The 19,530-nt window shown below is 49.3% G+C and overlaps 1 protein-coding gene and 1 pseudogene across 3 annotated transcripts in view; one reads left to right on the forward strand and one right to left on the reverse strand.

Moving 5' to 3' along the window:
- The window catches only part of SLC13A3 (solute carrier family 13 member 3), an 86,431-nt gene extending 71,704 nt beyond the window's left edge, over positions 1-14,727 (reverse strand). For 2 of the 3 annotated variants that reach the window (XM_053574629.1, XM_053574627.1), the window contains exon 1: positions 14,569-14,727. In XM_053574629.1, the coding sequence (XP_053430604.1) occupies positions 14,569-14,679 (111 nt within the window). In that variant the 5' untranslated portion in view covers positions 14,680-14,727. Of the gene's footprint in view, positions 1-13,762; positions 13,882-14,568 lie in introns of all 3 variants that reach the window. The other variant, XM_053574628.1, reaches the window with a different exon arrangement.
- A 3,376-nt stretch (positions 14,728-18,103) lies between these two features.
- LOC128573538 (E3 ubiquitin-protein ligase NRDP1-like) lies at positions 18,104-19,043 on the forward strand (annotated as a pseudogene).
- The last annotated feature ends 487 nt before the right edge of the window (positions 19,044-19,530 follow it).

Genomic DNA, 19,530 nt, shown 5'->3' on the forward strand with positions numbered 1-19,530 from the left:
GCTTAGCCAATACATTACCACAGAGATTAAAGTCTGCAGAAGTGAGGGGGGAAGGAGGGAGAAAGAAAATGCTATGTCAGGTGGTTAATTTTTGAGCCAGGGAATGATTTCCAGGCAGACACAGACAACTTTTCTCCTGCTGCCCCCAAGCTTGTCCTGTTCACTCAGGAAAGAAAAGAAAGAGAAATGGTCTGTTCCCCAGGGCCTAGGGCGGGAGCTTTCAGGACACTGTCTGTACAACCACTGTCCCCTTCCTCCCGGCTCCCTGCTGGGCTGCAGCTGGCATGCTGTCAGGGCACTCACTGTGACCAGGCTCTTGGCAGGTTCTGCTCCCTTCACGCCAGGCAGAGAGTTGGCTGGCCAACCCTTTGGGGAGCAGAACTGGGCCCAGCTGCCCGTGGCAGTGTCCTCCTGCTGATTGTGAGGGGTCCACTACCCAAAAGTGTTGAGGGCTGGGGCTGTGAGGCTCTAAACGTTGAACTCTGGCAAGGCAGAAGCCAAGCCTTAAACCTCATGGTGTGCCCTCACCAGCCCTGGCCCAAGGCTGTCCCTGCCCAGCGGTCAGAAACTCCAGAGCCCACATGGGGTTTGAAGCACCATAGCTCAAGCCCTTGTGACCCATGTGTGTGATCTTGGCCAAGTCGCTTACCTATTCTGAGACTCCCTGTGCTCTCAGATAGCATGGGAACAATGAATAGCATCACAGAATCCCCAAAGGGGGACAATGGCTGGGTGGTGGCCAGCTCCAAGAAGCAGGAACCATCAGGATCAGTGGAAAGAACAGTGAAGAGGGAGGTGGGAGATGGGGGCTGAGATCTGGACCCAATGCCAAGAAGTAGAGGTGCCTATGGGTTCTGAGCTTGGCATCCGGTGCCAGAGGCCGTGGGTTTGAATCCCGCCTCTACAACTTCCTAGAGCAAAGGATTCTGTTCCCCAGTTTCGTTATTTATAAAATGGGGAAGATGATAATAAAGCTAATCAGAATCTCAACCTCACAGAGGTATTGTTGGGAGGATCAAATAACTCCACATAGGTAAAGTGCTGGCATCAACACGTAACGCAGAGTAAGCTACATATGTACACATAATACACACACTTCCGTATACGTTGTTAGCTACTGCTGATGGGCTGTGTTGCTCTGAGCCCATTTCTTGCCCTGTCACATGAGACATTTCATCTCAATGCTCCATAAGCCACTTGCATTTGGGGATGAAGGTAACGACTGTGGCATCACCTAGATATGGACCCCAAAGGAAAGGAGTTGGGAGCACACACATGGCAGGTCCAGGGGAAGGACCCAGCCTGGCAGGCCAAGCATCACCTAGTAGGAGGCCTCCACTTGGAAAGAGGGGACTACTAAGGCCAGCTGAGGCTCAGGGAGACAAGACCTCTAGGAGCCACATGGTCCTGGGTGCATCTGTAAGTGAGCATGTATGCTACTTAGGACATCCTCAGAGCACGTCAGGAGGGAGATCGGAGGGCACATGGACGTGCCTGTGCTTTGATAGCCTTGCCAGGCTGGGCGTTTCTCCCCCCACCTTGGAGGCAGCCTTCCCTCATGGCCTTGGTGCCGTTCCACCACCACTCAGGATAACTACACACCAGGCACCATTCTGCAGATTCACTTGCTAAACTCCCCCCACCGCCTCCAGGAGGCAGTGACAACTGCTGTTTGTGGGTGCTCGGGTCACTTTGCCTCCATGCAGTAGACCAGAAGAACAAAGCTTCCATGTCTGCAGGGCGTGGCGTGCCCTGGGTTATGGCAGACTTTGGTTTACCTGCACATCACAGCGACTCTGTTCGGAAATGAAAACTGAGGCACAGAGAAGTTTGGCAACTTCTTCATCTGTGTATGCACATCTAGCAAGGGATAAAGCTGTGATGCCATGTAGGAGTCTGACCCCAGGACCCTCATGCTAACCGTATGGGCCCCGGACCTGAGGGTGAAGGTGATAGTCACAGCCAGCATTTACTGAGCACTTACTATGTGTAAGTGCCAGTGTTAAGTCCTTTCGCTCCTCACCCACGTTGTACCAGAGAAAATGAAAGGACAGACACTCAACAGCAAGGCCTCTATAGGACTTCACATGCCCTCTGGGTCTGAGCTGTTCTTAGTGTGCCCATTATCTGGAGGGAGAGACTGAGGCAGGGAGGCTTAAGCCAGACATTAGCCCAGGGTGGTGCAGAGGGAAGTAGTTGAGGCGCCCAGAGGACTTGTCTCTGATTTCCAACCAGGGCTCCCCCCACCTTCTGCCATGCCCAGAAATGCTCTGCAGAGACAGTTGAGGGCCCAAGACTCAACAGGGGCCAGAGTGGGGTGGGGAGTGGGCAGACCTGCCCCCCGCTACCCCTCCCCTAGAGTAGAGAGTGTTAGACTCCTGGACTCATTAGTAGATGTTGTGACAAGTTCAAGTTCTTGGAGCCATTCATTTAAAGTATTCTGGGGCAGCTCACACCCTGTGGCTGCCCAGGCCTCACTAAACATTCACAAGCCAGGCAGGTGGATGGGGTGTGGGAAGCCACACCGGGGCACAGGAGCCCTGGTGGCCTCCCTCAGCCTGAGGACAGAACACATTGTTCTGGGAAAAGAAGCTGACTCACTGTGTGACCTTGGGCAGCTCTTTCCTCCCTTTCTTTCTCTCTGGGCCTCGGTCTCTCCATCGGTCTAGGGCATGGAATGGGGGCGGGGGTGCCTGTGAAGCTCCCCTCAGGCCTCTTCCATCTCCTGCTTCTCCCAACAGCCGTCCTTCACCTTTGAAGGCTGGAACCAAGAGGAGACCTTTCTCTGCTGCAACTGAAACCCTTCCTGGGGGCACGGGGGTGGGATGTGCCTTTAAATCCTTCCTAGGCTCTTTAGTTCTGAGACAGGGGACCAGGAGACCAGGAGCCAGCATCCCAGGAAGGGTTGCTGAGAAGACCAAGCAAGATCACTGTATGTCTGGCACACCTGCCATGTTCCTACCTCGGGACCTTTGCACTTGCTGTTTTCTCTGCTTGGAATGTTGTCCTTCCAGATGCTTGGGGCTTGCTCTTTCACCTCCTTCAAGTCTTTGCTCAAGCATCGTCTGGGGACATGTCCGTATGCTCTCTTTCTGATAAAACCCTCCTGACTCTGAAAGTGTACCACCCCAGCTCTTCCTCCCTGCCCCTCTGCTCTGCTTTTGTTCTGCATGGCACTTATCCTTGTGTGACAGACCATTCAGGGGTCCTCAAACTGTGGCCTGCGGGCCACATGAGGCGGTGTGATTGTATCTGTTCCTGTTTTGTTTTTTTACTTCAAAATAAGATCTGTGCAGTGTGCATAGGAATTTGTTCATAGTTGTTTTTTTTTTAAACTGTAGTCCAGCCCTCCAACAATCTGAGGGACAGTGAACTGGCCCCCTGTTTAAAAAGTTTGAGGAGCCCTGCTAGATCTTACTGATTTAGCCAGTGGTTTGGGGTTTTTTGCTTTTCTGTTTTATGTCTCCACTTCTAGAATGTCAGCTCCACAAGTGTAAGGACTTGTAACTGTTGGGTTCACTGCCACATCCCCCTAGGATTCTAAGTTGGTGCCTAACAAGTACTCAATTACAACTTTTATATTGACCATATTAGTCACTTGTGGACAATGTCCAGCACACCTGAAATCCTGAAGAAATGTCTGTTTTGATTGCACATTCCTTCAGGACATGTTTATTAAGCATCCGCTGTGTCCAGGCATTGGGGTACGCTGGTGAACAAGATGGGCCAGGACTCCATTTGCACTTAACTATTCGCAGGGCACTTGACTGTTTGCAAAGCCCTTGGTTTCCCTGGCTGTTTGTCACAGCTCCAGGAGAGAAGGGGACCCATGGGACAAACAAGGAAACCAAGGCTGGCAAGGGAAGGGCCTTGCTTTCACTCATAGAGAAAGTTCTTGGTCCAACATGCATCCATCCCAACTCATCCAAGCCCACATCCTACACTCCACTGCTTTTTGGGTGCTGGGTGTGTGCCCTTCTTGACATTTCCAATTCTCTGCTGTTTACTGTCATCCCGCCCACACCCTGGTCCAGCTGGCCCTGCCACAGGCATCCTGAGGTCACACAGATGAGGAACCAGCGTAGTGCTGGGGAGGCTGACCCCTGCTGCAGCAGCCTGGCCTGTGGCTATTGCAGGCTCCTTCTGACAAGGAGCCTCCACCTCTGTATCCCCTCACTTCTCTCGTCCCTGGGGCTCCAGGATTCTGGCCAAGAATAGAAGGACAAGGGAACCTTCACTGGAGTCTTTCTCTGACAAAGCTTATCTCTAATCTTCCCAGCAGCCCCCAGGAGGTGGGCTTTATTCCACTTCATAGAGGAGGAAATGGAGGCTTAGAGAACGGAGGAATCTACCCAGTTGAGGAATCTACCCAGTGAGTAGACAGTGAGACCGAGAGGATTCAGTAATAAGCCTCATCATTCCAGCCCCCAGATCCATGGGCTCCCTGGTAGTGCAAAAAACAATACTGCTGCTCTCAGTAGTAGCAAACATCTGCCTAGCACCTTCCATGTGTCAGGTGTACCCCTAAGTACTTTGGGTATGTGAGCCAATCCTCACAACATTCTTATGAGGTAAGTCCTAGCAGTATTCTCATTTTACAGAGGAGGAAACTGAGGCACAGAAAGGCCAAGCAACTTGCCCAATGTCACACAGCCAGGGAGTGGCAGAGTAAGTCCCCACTTACTTAGAGTTCACATTCTCCTGGTGCTGTCCCTTCCCACCCACACCCCCGCCTAGAAAGTGGTTCTGGGGTCACAACAGCCCAGGTGAGGCAGGCCCCTTTTGGAGAGTGGGCAAGTCGAGGTCTGGAGCTCCAGTTTCCAAAGCAAGAAAAATGATGGGAGCAGGAAACAGTCAGGTGTCCCAGGTGGACATCCAGTTTAGTGGGGTGAGGTCCTTTCAGAACAGGAGGTGGGAGCTGGGCGTCTGGCCGGGCTCCCCCAGACCTGGACCCCCGTGGTCCCAGACACTGGCAGAGCTGGACTTGCTTCTCTGTAAGGCACCTGCATTTCTGTTTTTGGACTCAGGCACCATGAGTATTTCTGACCGGCTCCTGCCCTTCCCAGAGAGGGCTGAGGGAGCTGCACAGACTGGGGCAGGAAATGGTTAGAAGCAGCAGGAAGAATTTTCCTTTACTCTTCCCTTCGCCCTGGGGCCCCAGAGCCAACTTCCAGCTTATCAAACGAGAAAGATGCAGGAGGCATGGTAAAGAGAGGGACTGAGGGATGGTCAGGGCTGTGGGTGGTGGCGACAAGGCTTCTACTGTCATCTTTCCAGAGGCGCCTGCAGCCCACCCAGCTTTGAGAGACCTGGGGACCAGGAGAGCTTTGGTTGCACCTGGGCCACCTTCATTTTCAAATCCTCTCTTTCCTGCTAGGCCCTCTGCTGTCAGGCTGCATGCCCATAGGCAAGCACTCCTCTCTCTGAGCCTCAGTTTCCCTATCAGCAAGACGGGACCCTTTTGCTGGTAAGAGTTGTCAGGGAGATCAAAGGAACGAATGCATTTAGGGTAGGGAGTCTGAGCCTTGGCACTACTGACATTTGAAGCCAGAGAATTCTCTTGTGGGGCCACCCTGTGCACTGAAGGGCTGTTAGCAGCATCCCTGGCCTCTACCTGCTAGTTGCCAGCAGCACCCTACCCCATTTGTGACATTCAAATTGCTTCCAAATATTGCCAGATGCCACCTGGGAGCAAATATGCTTGAAAAACCACTAATTTAAGGCATGTCCTCTAAAGCCTGAAACGCAGCAGCTTTTTTATCCATGAAGGTAGCCAACGTTTTCCTGAGTTCTTTACAAGCACCAGCTATTACAGTCATACCCATTTTACAGATAAAGAAACTGAGGCACACAGAGGTTAAGTAACTGGCCCCAAATCACACAGTTGGTTAACAAGCCAAGATTTGAAACTTAAGTAGCTGAGCCCAAGCTCTTATTCACCCTACTTGACCTAACTAACTATGTTAGTTCTTCTCTTCATAAAATCCAATCTTCAGAGAGCTCTCTGAGACTTCCAAACTCTTGCTGCAGTGTCTGAATGACATGGCTCTCCCCTAGGAAGATGTCCTCTGCTCCATTGATCAAAATCGCTCCCTTTGCCCTGGTTCCCAGTGAACCATGAGGGAGAGTGGGCCATCAGCAAGGCACACCTGGGCTCTAATGCCAGCCCCTCTGCTCATTGGCTGCCTCTCAGACGCTGAGCAAGTGGCTTCATCTCTCAGGGTCTCGACCTCCTTGTCTGAACAAAAGGGTCCTCACCTCCAAGTCACGGCATGGCTGAGAACAGACTCCAGAGCCAGAATGCTGAGGTTTGAATCTCACCTCTGCCACTTCTCAGCTGTGGGAGCTTGGGCAGGTGACTGAACCACTCCGTGCCTCAATTTCATGTGCAAACGTGGAGAACAGTAGACCTGCCAGAGGGGTGGGGAACCTGTGGCCCTGGGGCCATATGTGGCCTTCTGAATCCTTGAGTATGGCCTTTTGACTGAATCCAAATTTTATGAAACAAATCCTTTTATTAAAAGGGGTGAAGGGCGGTGCCTGTGGCTCAGTGGGTAGGGTGATGGCCCTATATACCAAGGGTGGCAGGTTCAAACCTGGCCCTGGCCAAACTGCAACAAAAAAACAGCCGGGCGTTGTGGTGAGTGCCTGTAGTCCCAGCTACTCGGGAGGCTGAGGCAAGAGAATTACCTAAGCTCAAGAGCTGGAGGCAAGAGAATCGCTTAAGCCCAAGAATCACTTAATGCCACTGCACTCTACCAAGGGCGATAAAGTGAGACTGTCTCTACAAAAAAAAAAAAAAATAGTAATAATAAAATAAAAGGGGTGAAGAAGAGAAAGATGAAGTTTTTCTTGCCTCCTTTGGTGCTTAGAAAAGAACAATCTTGACATCAGAAGGCTGCACCTAGTAGGTGCAGAAAGGCATTGGTCAGGGCTTGTGAGGCCTTGTGGGGGACACAGATGAGGGCATGTGGCCAGGATATCAACAAACTGAGTTCACTTCCTGCGGCCTCCTGGGACAGCACCTCCCTGCGAGAATGCTTAATACAGTTGAAATCAAATCCTTCTCTCAGCCCAGACTGCTGACGAGGCCCCCCACAGGAGAGCAGAGCAAAAGTGTGTGTGTGTAGGGGGGCTCCACGCTGGCTAGCAGGGCGGGGAGGGGCGGGGGCCGGGGTGCTGGCTCCCTGGCCCTTCTCTGATGTCTTCTCTGGCTGGAGTTCGCTGCTGTGCTCTGTGTATGGGCACTCGTACCACCACCATGGGCACATTTCCACTGACCACCTCTCCTCAAGTGTATGTCAGGGACAAGTACACAGAGCAGAGACCCTGGTATCCCTATTTTGCAAATAATAGCCACAGCAGCAATGCTTTATTGAGTACCTACTATGTGGCAGGCACTTTCAAGTCTCCCAGGAGGTGAGTTTCATTGTGCCTATTATGCAGATGAGGAAATTGAGGCTCGGGGAGGGAAACAATATGCCAGGAGGCAGTGTGGCCTTGTGTGGCTCTTCCCAAGGCCCTGATGCATTTCGGGCACACGTGTGTGACTTGTTCCAGGCCCCAGTCAGGTCTGGTTCTGGCCAGCATGCTGACTTTGTGTCTTCACAGACGGAGAGTGTCAGAAAAATCCTGCTCATCAGTCCAGAGGGCACTGTCCTGTTGAGTTGGGTCAGGAAACACGATCTTGCTCCCACCGTACCACTGGGAATCACGGCGGCCTGTTTACACACCTGGCAGGAGCTCCAGGAAAGTGGAAAGTTGGCTGGGCCTCAGAGGAACTATTCTGAGGCCCGCAGGTCTGCATGCCCACTTAGGGGAAGGGGTAACAGGTCAAACCTGGTGGGGACAGCATGTAGGGCGCACAGGTGAGGGATCTGAGACCACCTGGCTGGAAGAAGCTGGCAAAGACCATACATGTCCCCTCTGGGCCTCAGTCTTCCCGGATCAAAAAGAAATGGCTGGAAATACTGATTCCAGCTCAAATGTTCCACAAATCAGGAGGCAGCTCGGGTTTCAGGAAGAATGTGTGTTCTATAATCAGAACCTGGGTTCAAATCTAAATTCATTTATTCGACACTTGTTTATTGAGCACCCACTATGCGCCAGACACTGATCTGAGTTCAGGGGCTGCTGCAGAAACATGACGGACATGGGGCCTACCTAGGGAGGCAGACACTGAACAAAGAAATGATCATTTCAGATCAGGAAGAATGCCATGAAGGAAATAAAACAGGAAGCTGTTTAACAGAGTGATCTGTGGGGTAAGGAAGGCAAGTGTGCTTAGGAAGAGGTAATCAGGGGGGACTCTCAGGAGGAGGTACCACTGGAGCTAAGACCTAAACTACCAGAAGGATTCAGCTGTGGAAGACCAGGGGCAAGAGTGTTCCAGGGAATAACAAGTGCAAAGGCCCTGAGACAGGAGCAAGCTTGGCAGGTTTGAAGAACCAAAAGAAAGCCTGGGAGGCTGCAGCATAGCGAGGAAAGAGGAAAGTATGGGAGATTGTAAAAACCACGTTTTCTAGTCTCTGTAAAGAAAGAACCAGAGATATCTCCACTTCTGCATATGGGGAGACAGGTTCCGAGGTAAAGACCTTATGAATCACACAGCTCATCGGGGCACAGGCCAGAGATGAGACCATATCCAAATTAGTCCAAAGCTGGGACCTTTTTCACCAAACTGGGCTCTCTCCTGAACACCAAGTTTTGTATCCAGGGAGCAAGAGGCCCACGTGATGGGATGCTCATGTGATTGATGGGCAATTAGTACATTCAGAGATAGACATCAGGCTAAACTTCCCAAAGCCCTCCTGGAAGAACCTGGTGGGGCAGTCCTGCCATGTATTCATTTCCTATCGTTGCTGTAACAATTTACCCCAAAGGTATGTGCTTTTAACAACACAAATATACTCTTTTACAGTTTTACAGGTCAGAAGTCTGAAACCACTTTTGCTAGGCTAATGCCAAGGTGGCTGGACTGGTTCTTCCTGGAGGCTCCAGAAGAGAATCCATTCCTTGCCTGTGCCTGCTTCTGGGGGCCTCCTGCATTCCTTGGCTCATGGCCCCATGTCACACCACTTTTTGCTTCTGCTTCCATCGTCATATCACCTCCTGACTCTGACTCCTCCTGCTTCCCGATTACAGGACTTTTGCGATTACACTGGGTCCACCTGGACAATGCACCTTCCTCTTTCAATTTCAAAACCCTTTACTTGATCACATCTGCAAAGCCTCTTTTTCCATATAAGGTAACATGCATGGATTGAGGGGATTAGGACACTGGACATCTCTGGTGGATCACTCTTCAGCTGACCACATGCCAGAGACTTCTTTTACTTAGCAGCTCTCTGAGCATCGTGGTGGAAAGAAGGCCATCTGGATAGAGAGGAGGAAACTGAGGAGCTGGGCCTGGCAGCCAACCTCAGGGGTCCCCAGACAAGGCACATACCCAGGCAACAAGTCCAATATTTCTTGAGGCGTAAAAGGTCAATTCCAGAAGACTTTGGATAGAACACTGAGGTTATTGACTTTTTAATTCTTTTTGCCCTCTCATTATTTCCAAAACAAAGTCTTAGTTTGGTACTAGATGTCTTTAACGCCTCACTTAATGATTTCCCTCCCTAACAAAGAGAGTGCAGGTCTCAAGCTCTGGGCTTCAAGTACGTAGCAGCATGTGATCAGAATTAACTGTTAAATATTTATCTATTTATTGCTAGTTTTCTTCTTTTCATCATTCATGATCCTGATTTTCCATGCATGGTACCAACATAAAATCTCCTTTTTAAGTCACTGAATTTAAGTTTTTTTAAATGGAGGGTAGGGCAGAAAGGCATTAATGTAAAAAAAAAAAAATTAGGTAAATAATAAGAATGTAATTAAGTAAATAATATTGAGTGGGGAGGGGGTGGTATCTGGATGCTGGAAATTAAATCAGATGCCACTCCATTTGGGGTGCATGTAGACAAATTCCCTGTCTGAGCCTTCTGAGGTTCAAGTTTAAAGCACTAGGAAGCATCTAGACAGAGAAAGTGCTCAATCTGAAGCTGGACATGAAGTTGTTTTTTGAGAAACTTTTGTTTTGGGAAGACTCTCAGAACTCTGACCACCTATCTTCCAAAATTGAGGACCAAGAGATGGGGAGACATGACCAAAGTAATTTTAATAACTGTGTGACCTTGGGAACATTTCTTAACTTCTCTGTGCCTCATTTGCCTCATCTGTAAAAAATGGGGATAATCATTGTTCATTCATTCTTCTTAAGGCCAATGTGAAGAATAAATTAGCTAAATGTAAATAGCATATAAAAGAGCATTTGGCAAACGTGGGGGGAAATTTGTGGCTATTACTCTTATTATAAACTCCCTCCATATATTGGGTAATACAGTTTTTGTATCTTCTATTAATTTGCATAACAACCCTTTGGAAGGGTGTGAGTCCTCCCCCACTTCACAAATGAGGAAACTGGAACTCAGAAATTCAAAGTCTCCAACTCAGGCCCACTTCTTTCATCGTTTCAGAGCCAAGAACCAAACCCAGTTATGCCCAATTCCATGGCCCATATTCTCCATCATTTAGTTTCTTTTAGCCTCAGTTTTCTTATCTGCAAAATGGGAGAGCTAAAAATTACCTGGACCATTGAAAAGTATGAATTTATAGTGTAGGCACAAGATATTATTTCACTGAGCCCAAATAATAACCAGAAAGGAATGTGATATTATCACTATGTTACAGGTAAAGAAACTGAGACCCAGAGAAGTAAAGTGACTTGCCCAAAGTCACAGACCAAGCATGTGGAATGAGAATCCAGATTTGATTCCATATCCTCAAAAGTGGGAATGAAAGAACCATTGTTCTGGTTGCCTCACTGCCCATGATTGGGCAAAGGCAAGAACGTGAGCCTCTGACTTTAACAAGTATACTACCGTCTCCAACAAAGATTACCACCTCAGAACAAGTCTGCTGCTAGCTCATGTGACAAATTTGTGCAACTCAGAAAGTAGACCCAGCTGTACACCAGGCGCACATCTTGGCACGTGGAATCCAGTCTGGTTCAGCTGCACTTGCCTCCCCAAGGCCCCTTGTGCAGTACACAGCCTGCACAACACTCTGTAGCAGCCCTGCCTTGAATATCCTCAAACTCTTCCTCCTTAGAGCATCTTTAAAGTCACCTGTGAGCACCTACTGTTTAGAACTCATCTTGGACAGACTGTCTGTACATCTCACTCTGGTCTGGTGGGTACAAGGCAGGAAAGGGGACAAGACTTCTCTGCAAACATCTGGGGCTCATGCTTCTTTGAAAAAACCTATTTTAACAGTCCCATCCATACCCACTAGCTACTAAGCCCACTCCCCAAACCTCCAACTCCCAAGACGGCCATCATTGGAAAACTTTGGGGTGGTCCATTAGAAAGTATCTGCGCTTCCCGAGCCTCTGGTACTCTTCATAGCAAGAGCCAGGATCCTCAGTGGCATTGGAAATTGCAGCCACTGCATTCCAGAGCTGTATCCCACTCTTTTCAGCCTGCTGACTGCGTTCCTGAGCAGGAGGACATAATGTAAGAATTGTTCCTCCCGATCTGCTCTGCGGATTGGCTGCAGCCTCCCAGCAGACCGGCTCGCCAGTCACCAGATACACAAGGACCAACCCTCTCTACACACAGATTCCCAGAGCGTCAGAGCAGCAGCGGCCTGGGGACCTCATCAGGCTGGGAACCAGGTCCAAACAAGGGGCTGTCCCTCACTCAACCACCCAACAAGTGGCAGATGACCAAGCATCTCCAATCTCTTTCCCAATCTGATATCTGCAACTTCTCAAAAAGTTTTAGGATCCATACATACAATATAATCTGCATTGGTGGCTCCAGAATTTTCACGTGGAAAAGCCTTAGAAGTAGCAATCCGATGGATGGGGTGGATGACGAGGACACTTATCTTAAAGTCATATTAAAGCATGATTTCAGGTTAGGTCAGTGTTTTTCAACCTTTTTATCTCACAGCACACTTGAACCTATGGTTAAACTTCCATGACATACTTCAATTACGTTGATCAGAAAAAAAAAAAGAATATACTTATTATGCTTTGAACTTCTTTCAAAAATAATTTAATTAATGATCTTTAAAATTTTTCACGGCACACCTAAGATCCTCTCTTACCAGTACATCAGTGGAAAATCACAGGGTTAGACCACCAGCCTTTGTGTGGGAAAGCTATCACAGGGAGTGACTGGTTAAGATTACAAGAATTGTCCTGAAGCTCTGTGTGCACAGCAAATCCACTGTGTTTGCTTCAAATGTATGTCACAGATCAATAAAACTCACAATGTTTTCTAAGGATACATTTTTATTCACATTGTACATTAGATTGAGCAACACATCAGTTCTTAATATCAGAGAATATAATAATGATAATTGTATATATTTTGCTATATGGGGAAAGGGCTTCGGCTAAGGTCCTCCAAGAAGCCAGACCTGCCTCCTGGGAGGAGGCCCTGGTTTATCAGTCACTTAAAGAGGGAGTGACATCTACAGCCACACAAAGGATCCCACAAGGGAACTGTAGGGAACAAGGACAAGTTTTCATTGAATTCCAACTGAGGAGAGCTTGCAAGGCACAGCTGTTAGAAATACAGACGCTGTATTCTGGCTTTGTACCTGCTGGGGGACCTTGGGCAAGTCACCTAACCTTGCCGAGTTTCTATTTCTTCATCTGTCAAATAGGAATGCAAATAGTATCTGCCTCCCTGATTGTTATGGACAATATATGGGCAACTCCAGACAAGTTCTGAGAGTGGTAACTAGCACAGAGGAGCTTAGCCCTGAGAAAAACACCTTCCTCATCAGGCTTAGCACATCACAGAAGGTCATATCACAGGGACACTCACTGTGAACTCCTCCCCTGCCATTCAGTTTCGCACACTGGGGTACAGATGGAAGGGAATTCCCTGTGAAGCTAATGAAGCTTAAACTTCAGAGCCTCTCCCAAACCATGCACTGAATTTTGTATTTGTAAATCTGTATCTTTTTCTTATAGAGGACTCCCCCGATGCCCATCAACTGGTAGGGCACTTGGATCTGCTCTGGGGTTCAAGTCCTTGGTAGAGGGCAGAGCACTAAGAATCTATCAGGATACACAGCCTGTGTCTTTCATCTCTTTTCCCCTAGAACTCTGCCCAGGGCTTCAGAAACCAATCAGTCCAGGCTTATCCACCCATCCTTTTACCAAGTATGTTTCCCAAAGCCTTGTTCAACCCCTCACATCAATCCCAGAACCAAGCGTGGTGATCACCCCATTTCACAGAGAAGAAAATAGGGACCCAAAGAGGAAAGGGGTTTAGTTCAAGGTCTGTAGGTCAGCAAGTGGCCCAGGACGGGCTGGTTTGTGAAAAGGTGATCTAATTCTTATTCTATCATGTATTGTTTTTTCCCTTCCATGTCAATAAAGTCTAACACCCTGGACAATTCCAAACTAAGGAACTTGCTTGTGTATGAGCCCTGGGTCTCCTTGGAACCATCTGATACCACTTTCCGACTCCCTGTGCCCAAAGAGGGCTCTTCCCTCCTGGCAGCTCCCCCCGGTCTCTGACGATGAGTGTTGGGTGACACGCCACTAAACTACACCTTCTGTGAACTTTTACTTGGGTGACCATTGAACATCTCAGTGAGAGAAGCAACTTCCTGGAGGCAGCCTTGTCTTACAAGCCTAGTGCTTTCTGATGATGCCTGAATGGGCACAGCTGAGGGAACCAGTGGGGACCTGTGTTACCATCTCCTTCCAGTCCCCACTGGTGTTGACTGTCATCACGATCTGAACTCAGTCTGCAGCCTTTGATCTTACAGTAATCACTTTCTTTGGGAGTCTGGAAACAGCAGGAGTTCTGGATTCTGAAAAGCCAGAGACTGAATTCCTTCACTCACTTGCTGCGTGCGTGACTCTGAGCAAGTCATCTCCCCTCTCTGAGCATCGAAATGGCCTAAATAATCCTCCCCCTCTGAGGGGTACTGAAAGGATTAGACAGGGTGGGTGATGTGCAAAAGGCAAAAAGCCCTGCCTCTAGTCAGCACCCATCACATCTTGGCTGCCCCTATCACCCAAGGGCCTGGTGCAGAAAAAGACTAGCCAATGTTTATCTGCCACTTACCACGTACCAGGCTTAGTTCTGGAAATTTTACATAGAATTTCTCATTCAAACTTGTATTCAATCACTACCCAATGGGTTGGCACTACCATTTCCTCCATTTCTATGTCTGAGTAAACTGAAGTTGAGAGAGGTGAAGGGACTTGCTCCCCACTGACTAGCACTTGTTATGTGTTCCTTGTGACTGTCAAGCAAAATGTGCAATCCAGCGCCAGGCACGTGGAGCTCGGAAAAGACATCATTCCTACTTAATCGAGCAAGTCCCGAGGGTGGGGTGAGACTCGGCCCTCGGAGCAGCGGGAAGGGGGAAGAGAAGTCGGGGCCGCAGCTTCAAGGGGAGAGGGTGCGCGGGGGTCTGGCACCTCAGCGGCTTGGGAGAAAAGGGTCCCGCCCGCCCGTGGCAGCCGGGAGGCACGGGCAGAGGAGGTGTTACCTTAACTGGGAGGAAGACCACCACCGGCAGCAGCGCGAGCGGCGTGAACAGCAGCACCAGCCGCCGCCGCACGCTCCACACCTTCTTGGCCGCTGCCGCCAGCACCGCCATCAGCGCGATCGCCCGGCCTAACCCGCCAGCCAGGGACTGCCCCGCCTGCCCCCTGCGCGCGCTTAAAGCCTGGGGGGAGGGTCCGGGGAGGGGACTGCGCTCGGGAGCCCGCCCTCTCCTACTCCTCCCGGAGCAGAAGGGTGGTGCCTGCGCCCCCGGGACAGGGCGAGGGAGGCCCGGAGAGGTTGGGCAAAGTTAGGCGCAAGAACTAGGGAACCAGGACCCCAGCGCATCGGGGCAGCGTGGCCTTGGGTTTAAGCCTAGCTGCTTCCCAGTACGTGGACCGGGGCATCTGGCTTAACCTCTCCTCGCCACTGTTTACTCGCCTGCGGAAAGGCTGCTAATGAATGTGAATGTGCACTTGCTGGTATTACCTGGGTTCAAAACCTGGCTCTGCCGCAACCGTCTCTGCGTGGCCTTGGGCTACAGCCTTTGAGCCTGAAAGTGGATGACGACAGTCTTTACTGGACAGGAGGCTTGTTTAACAAGGCAGGTACCTGCCAGACCACGCGCTCAGTCGGAGCTGCTAGATTGCTATTGATACGGTTGTTCTTATTTCTCCTAGGGTGGGTGAGTCACCTGTAGGCTGGAGAACAGAGCAGCCTTATCGCTCCTTTTGGATAAACGCGCAGGAGTGCAGCTGTTGGGTTGAGTGGTAGAAGTTTTTAAAGAAACTGTCAAACTGCTTTCCTAAGTGGTTGAACCATGTTACACTTCCATCAGCAATGTAGAAATAATCCAGTTTCTCCACATCCTCGACAGCATTGGCTTGGACACTATTTTGTATCATATTTTAACCATTGTGATAGGAGTGTAGTGATTATCTCATTGTGGCTTTTTGTGGTTTTGGTTTTGTTTTGAGATGGTGTCTCACTCTGTTGCCCCAGGCTAGAGTGCTGTGGTGGCCACAGCCTAGCTCACAGCTACCTCAAACTCCTGGATTCTAGCGATCCTCCTGCCTCAGCCTCCCAAGTATCTGGGACTAGAGGTGCCCACCACAATGCTTGGCTAGTTTTTCTATTTTTAGTAGAGAAAGGGTCTCGCCCTTGCTCAGGTGGTCTCAAACTCCTAAACTCAAGCAATCCACCCGCCCCAGCCTCCCAGAGTGCTAGGATTACAGGCAAGAGGAGCCATGTCCAGCCTCACTGTGGTTTAAATTTACATTTCCCTAATTTGCATTTCCTAGTGATGTTTAATATCTTTTCATGTGCTAATTTGCCATCTGTATATCTATCCTCTTTGAGGAACTAACTCTTCCTGTTGTTTGCCCATTTTCTAATTGGATTATTTGACTTTTTTACTGTTGAGTATAAAAGTTTTTCTATTACTCCTTTATCGGATATGTTGTTTGTAAATATTTCTCCCAGCCTGTAACTGTTCATGCTTTTAACAGTCTTTCACAGAGCAAACATTTTAAATTTTGATGTTGTCAAATTTATCAAATTTTACTGTGGCTCATGCTTTTGGGGTTAACCTCTTTGCACAGCCCTAGATCCCAAAGAGTTTCTTACGTTTAGTTTTATTTTTCTAAAAGTGTCACAGTTTTGAAACTCTGAAATCATTCCAAAATCACTCCCCAGTCTCTTCTCCCCCAGCCTCTGGAAACCTTCGTTCTACTTTCTATCTTTATTAATTTGATTGCTCCAGGTAGCTCATATAAGTGATTGATCATAGAGTATCTTGTCTTTCTGTGATGAGCTTTATTCATTTAGCAGAATGTCTTCAAGGTTCATCCATGTGTAGTTGGGTACAATGGCTCACGCCTGTAATTCCAGCACTCTGGGAGGCCAAGGAGGATGGATTGCTTGAGCTCAGGAGTTCAAGACCAGCCTGAAGGCTTGGTGCCTGTAGCTCAAATGGCTAAGGCACCAGCCACATACACCAGAGCTGGTGGGTTCGAATCCAGCCCAGGCCTGCCAAACAACAGTGACAGCTACAACTAAAAAATAGCCGGGCGTTGTGACGGGTGCCTCTAGTCCTGGCTACTTGGGAGGCTGAGGCAAGAGAATCACTTAAGCCTAGGAGTTGGAGGTTGCTGTGAGCTGTGAGGTCACAGCACTCTACCCAGGGGGACAGCTTGAGGCTCTGTCTCAAAAAAAAGAAGACGACCAGCCAAAGCAAGAATGAGACTCTGTCTCTACTAAAAATAGAAAAACGAGACAGGCATTGTGGCAGGTACCTGTAATCCCAGCTACTCAGGAGGCTGAAGCAAGAGGATTGATTGAGCCCAAGAGTTTGCGGTTGCTGTGAGTTGTGACACCACAGCACTTTACCCAGGGTGACAGAGACTCTGTCACAAAAAAAGTTGGGGGGGGGGGGTTCATCCATGTGGTAGCATGTCAGGATTTCTTTCCCTTTTAAGACACAATATTCCATTGCGTATCTGTACTGTATTTTGTTTATCCATTCGTTTGTTGATAGACATTGGGTTGTTTCCACCTTTTGGCATTTGTGAATAGTGCTGCTACAACCTGGGTGTGCAAATATGTGTCTGAGTCCCTGCTTTCAGTTCTTTGGGGCGTATACTGGAAGTGGAATTGCAGGATAATGTGGTAATTCTGCAGGGTTGTTTGGGTTTGGGTTTGGAGAAATGGCCATAGTGTTTTCTGCAGACACTGTACCATTTTACATTCCCATCAACAGTGCACAAGGATTCCAATTTCATCACATCCTTCACCGCCAACGCTTTTTTTTATGAATAGCCACTCTAATGGGTTTGAAGGGGTACCTCGTTGTGATTTTGATGTGCACTTCCCTAATAATGAATAATGTTTAACCTATTTTTATGTGTGTCGTGGACACTTGCATATCTTCTTTGGAGAAATGTCTTTCCAAATCCTTTGCCCATTTTTCATTTGAGTGGTTTGGTCTTGGTTGTTTGTAGGGCTTTTTTAGCAGCTTACCCTACCTTGGACGTACATAGCTTATCACAGTCTACTGGCACCACCATTTCACTACCCCCGGTAGGTATCTTTATGTCCCTTTACTTTACTGTGTTTAAAATATTATTGTTTTGCTGTCTGAGACCATGACAAGTGTTTGGAACCTTCTTCCATCTCCTTCCCCTTCTCCTTCACTTCACTTTTGGCTGAGACCCAGCACCTGGGCTGTCCTGTGGCCACTGTGGCTTCAGCTCCTGCCAGGCCAGGGTGTGGAGAATCTCAGCTACCTCCACGGTGGTGTGTGCTAAGCCTGTGTGGGCTTCCACCTAATAAAGGAGTGCTCCTGATTGTGACATCACATCCATCCCCTTGGCAATGGAGCTTGTCACTAGGAAGGAAGACTTAGGGGGACAGTAGCCAACAAGATGGGCTACTGGGAGCATCTCCTGAGTGGCACTGAGCACCAGGGGGTAGGAGCCCTGTGAACAGGGACGTCTCCCTCCCAGCAACACTCGGAAGGACCTGGGTTTCAGTGATGAGACATGGGGTATGATGTAACCCACTTCCAGGGGGATATCGATGAAGACCTTACCTGCCCTATTTGCGGTGGAGCCCTGCGGGAGCCAGTGCCCGCACCCCACTGTGAGCAGGCTTTCTGCCATGCCGGCATCACCCAGCAGTTCTCTCAACACCAGAACAGTCCAGTGGACCATAGCGTTGTGATGTCGCCTCCTGTGCCCTGTACCTCGGATCCTGCGGAACATGCTGTCAACCTGCCGATTGCCTCCGACAACGCTGAGTTTGGCTTCAGTGCCCTTGCTGGATTGGATAATCTCACATCTCACCTAAGCGACCGTGAGCACAACCCCAAGCGGCCTGGGACCTGTGAACAGGGCGGAGGCCCGGAGATGCCCAAAGATGAGCTGCCAAACCACAATTGCATTAAGCACCTGCGCTCAGTGGTACAACAGCAGCAGATACGCATCGCAGAGCTGGAGGCCATAGCAGCGGAACACAAGCACCAGCTGGCGGAGCAGAAGCGAGAAATCCAGCTGCTAAAGGCATACATGCGTGCAATCTGCAGTGTCAACCCCGACTTTCTTCGCAACCTGGGGCAGACGAATACAACGAGATCCTCGAGCGGGTGAACTCCCCTTCAGCTAGAGTGACCCGCTGGGGAGGGATGATTTCGACCCGAAGCTGTGCTCCGGGCTGTAATCAAGCGCCCCCTGGTGGAGAGGCTGCCCTGTCTCTATTGTCAACAAGCTGATTGAAAACGCCCATGAGCACAGCTGGCCCCAGGGTCTGGTCACACTAGAGACTGGACAGATAAATTGGAGCTCCTGTGAGAACTACGCGGCCAAGTGCATCCCTGGCAAGCAGGCTGTTGTGGTAATGGCCTGTGAAAACCAGCATATGAGCGATGACATGGTTCAAGAACGGGGGCTTGTCATGATATTTGCACATAGTGTGGAGACATAGAACTTGAGGGGCTATTAGGAAGAGATGGAAACAAGAAAAATCCCATTGCTCCAGCAACTGGATCCTGAGTCTTCCCCACTGTCCTTAATGCTTGGCTTATATTTGAGCCATACATCTCCCGCTCTTCTGGCACTGAAGGACCCTAGGGTACTTTGCTCAGCCTTTCAGGTGGGAAACCTAAATTTCCTCCTTTTGCTATATTTCTTCCCCTGAAATGTCTGTAAATGCTCGGTCTGGGTGGGGGAATGTCCCGTATCCATTGTCCTGCCTAGGGTCCCTGGTTCTAGATATTTTCAGAAAGCACAAAGAGATTGGCTTTTCTTAGAGGATCAGGGTGGAGTGAAGAATCTAATCAGTCCCTCTCCTCCAAAACCAGGGATCAGAGTAGGCAGGCCTGTGGACTCCAAGCAACATTTAGACGGCAGCTCTGGGGAGCAGACATCCTGAATAAAGGTAAGGGTAGAGCCAACACCCTAGAAATAGTGAG

This window comes from Nycticebus coucang, chromosome 21, assembly GCF_027406575.1.
Source record: "Nycticebus coucang isolate mNycCou1 chromosome 21, mNycCou1.pri, whole genome shotgun sequence".
NCBI lineage: Eukaryota > Metazoa > Chordata > Mammalia > Primates > Lorisidae > Nycticebus > Nycticebus coucang.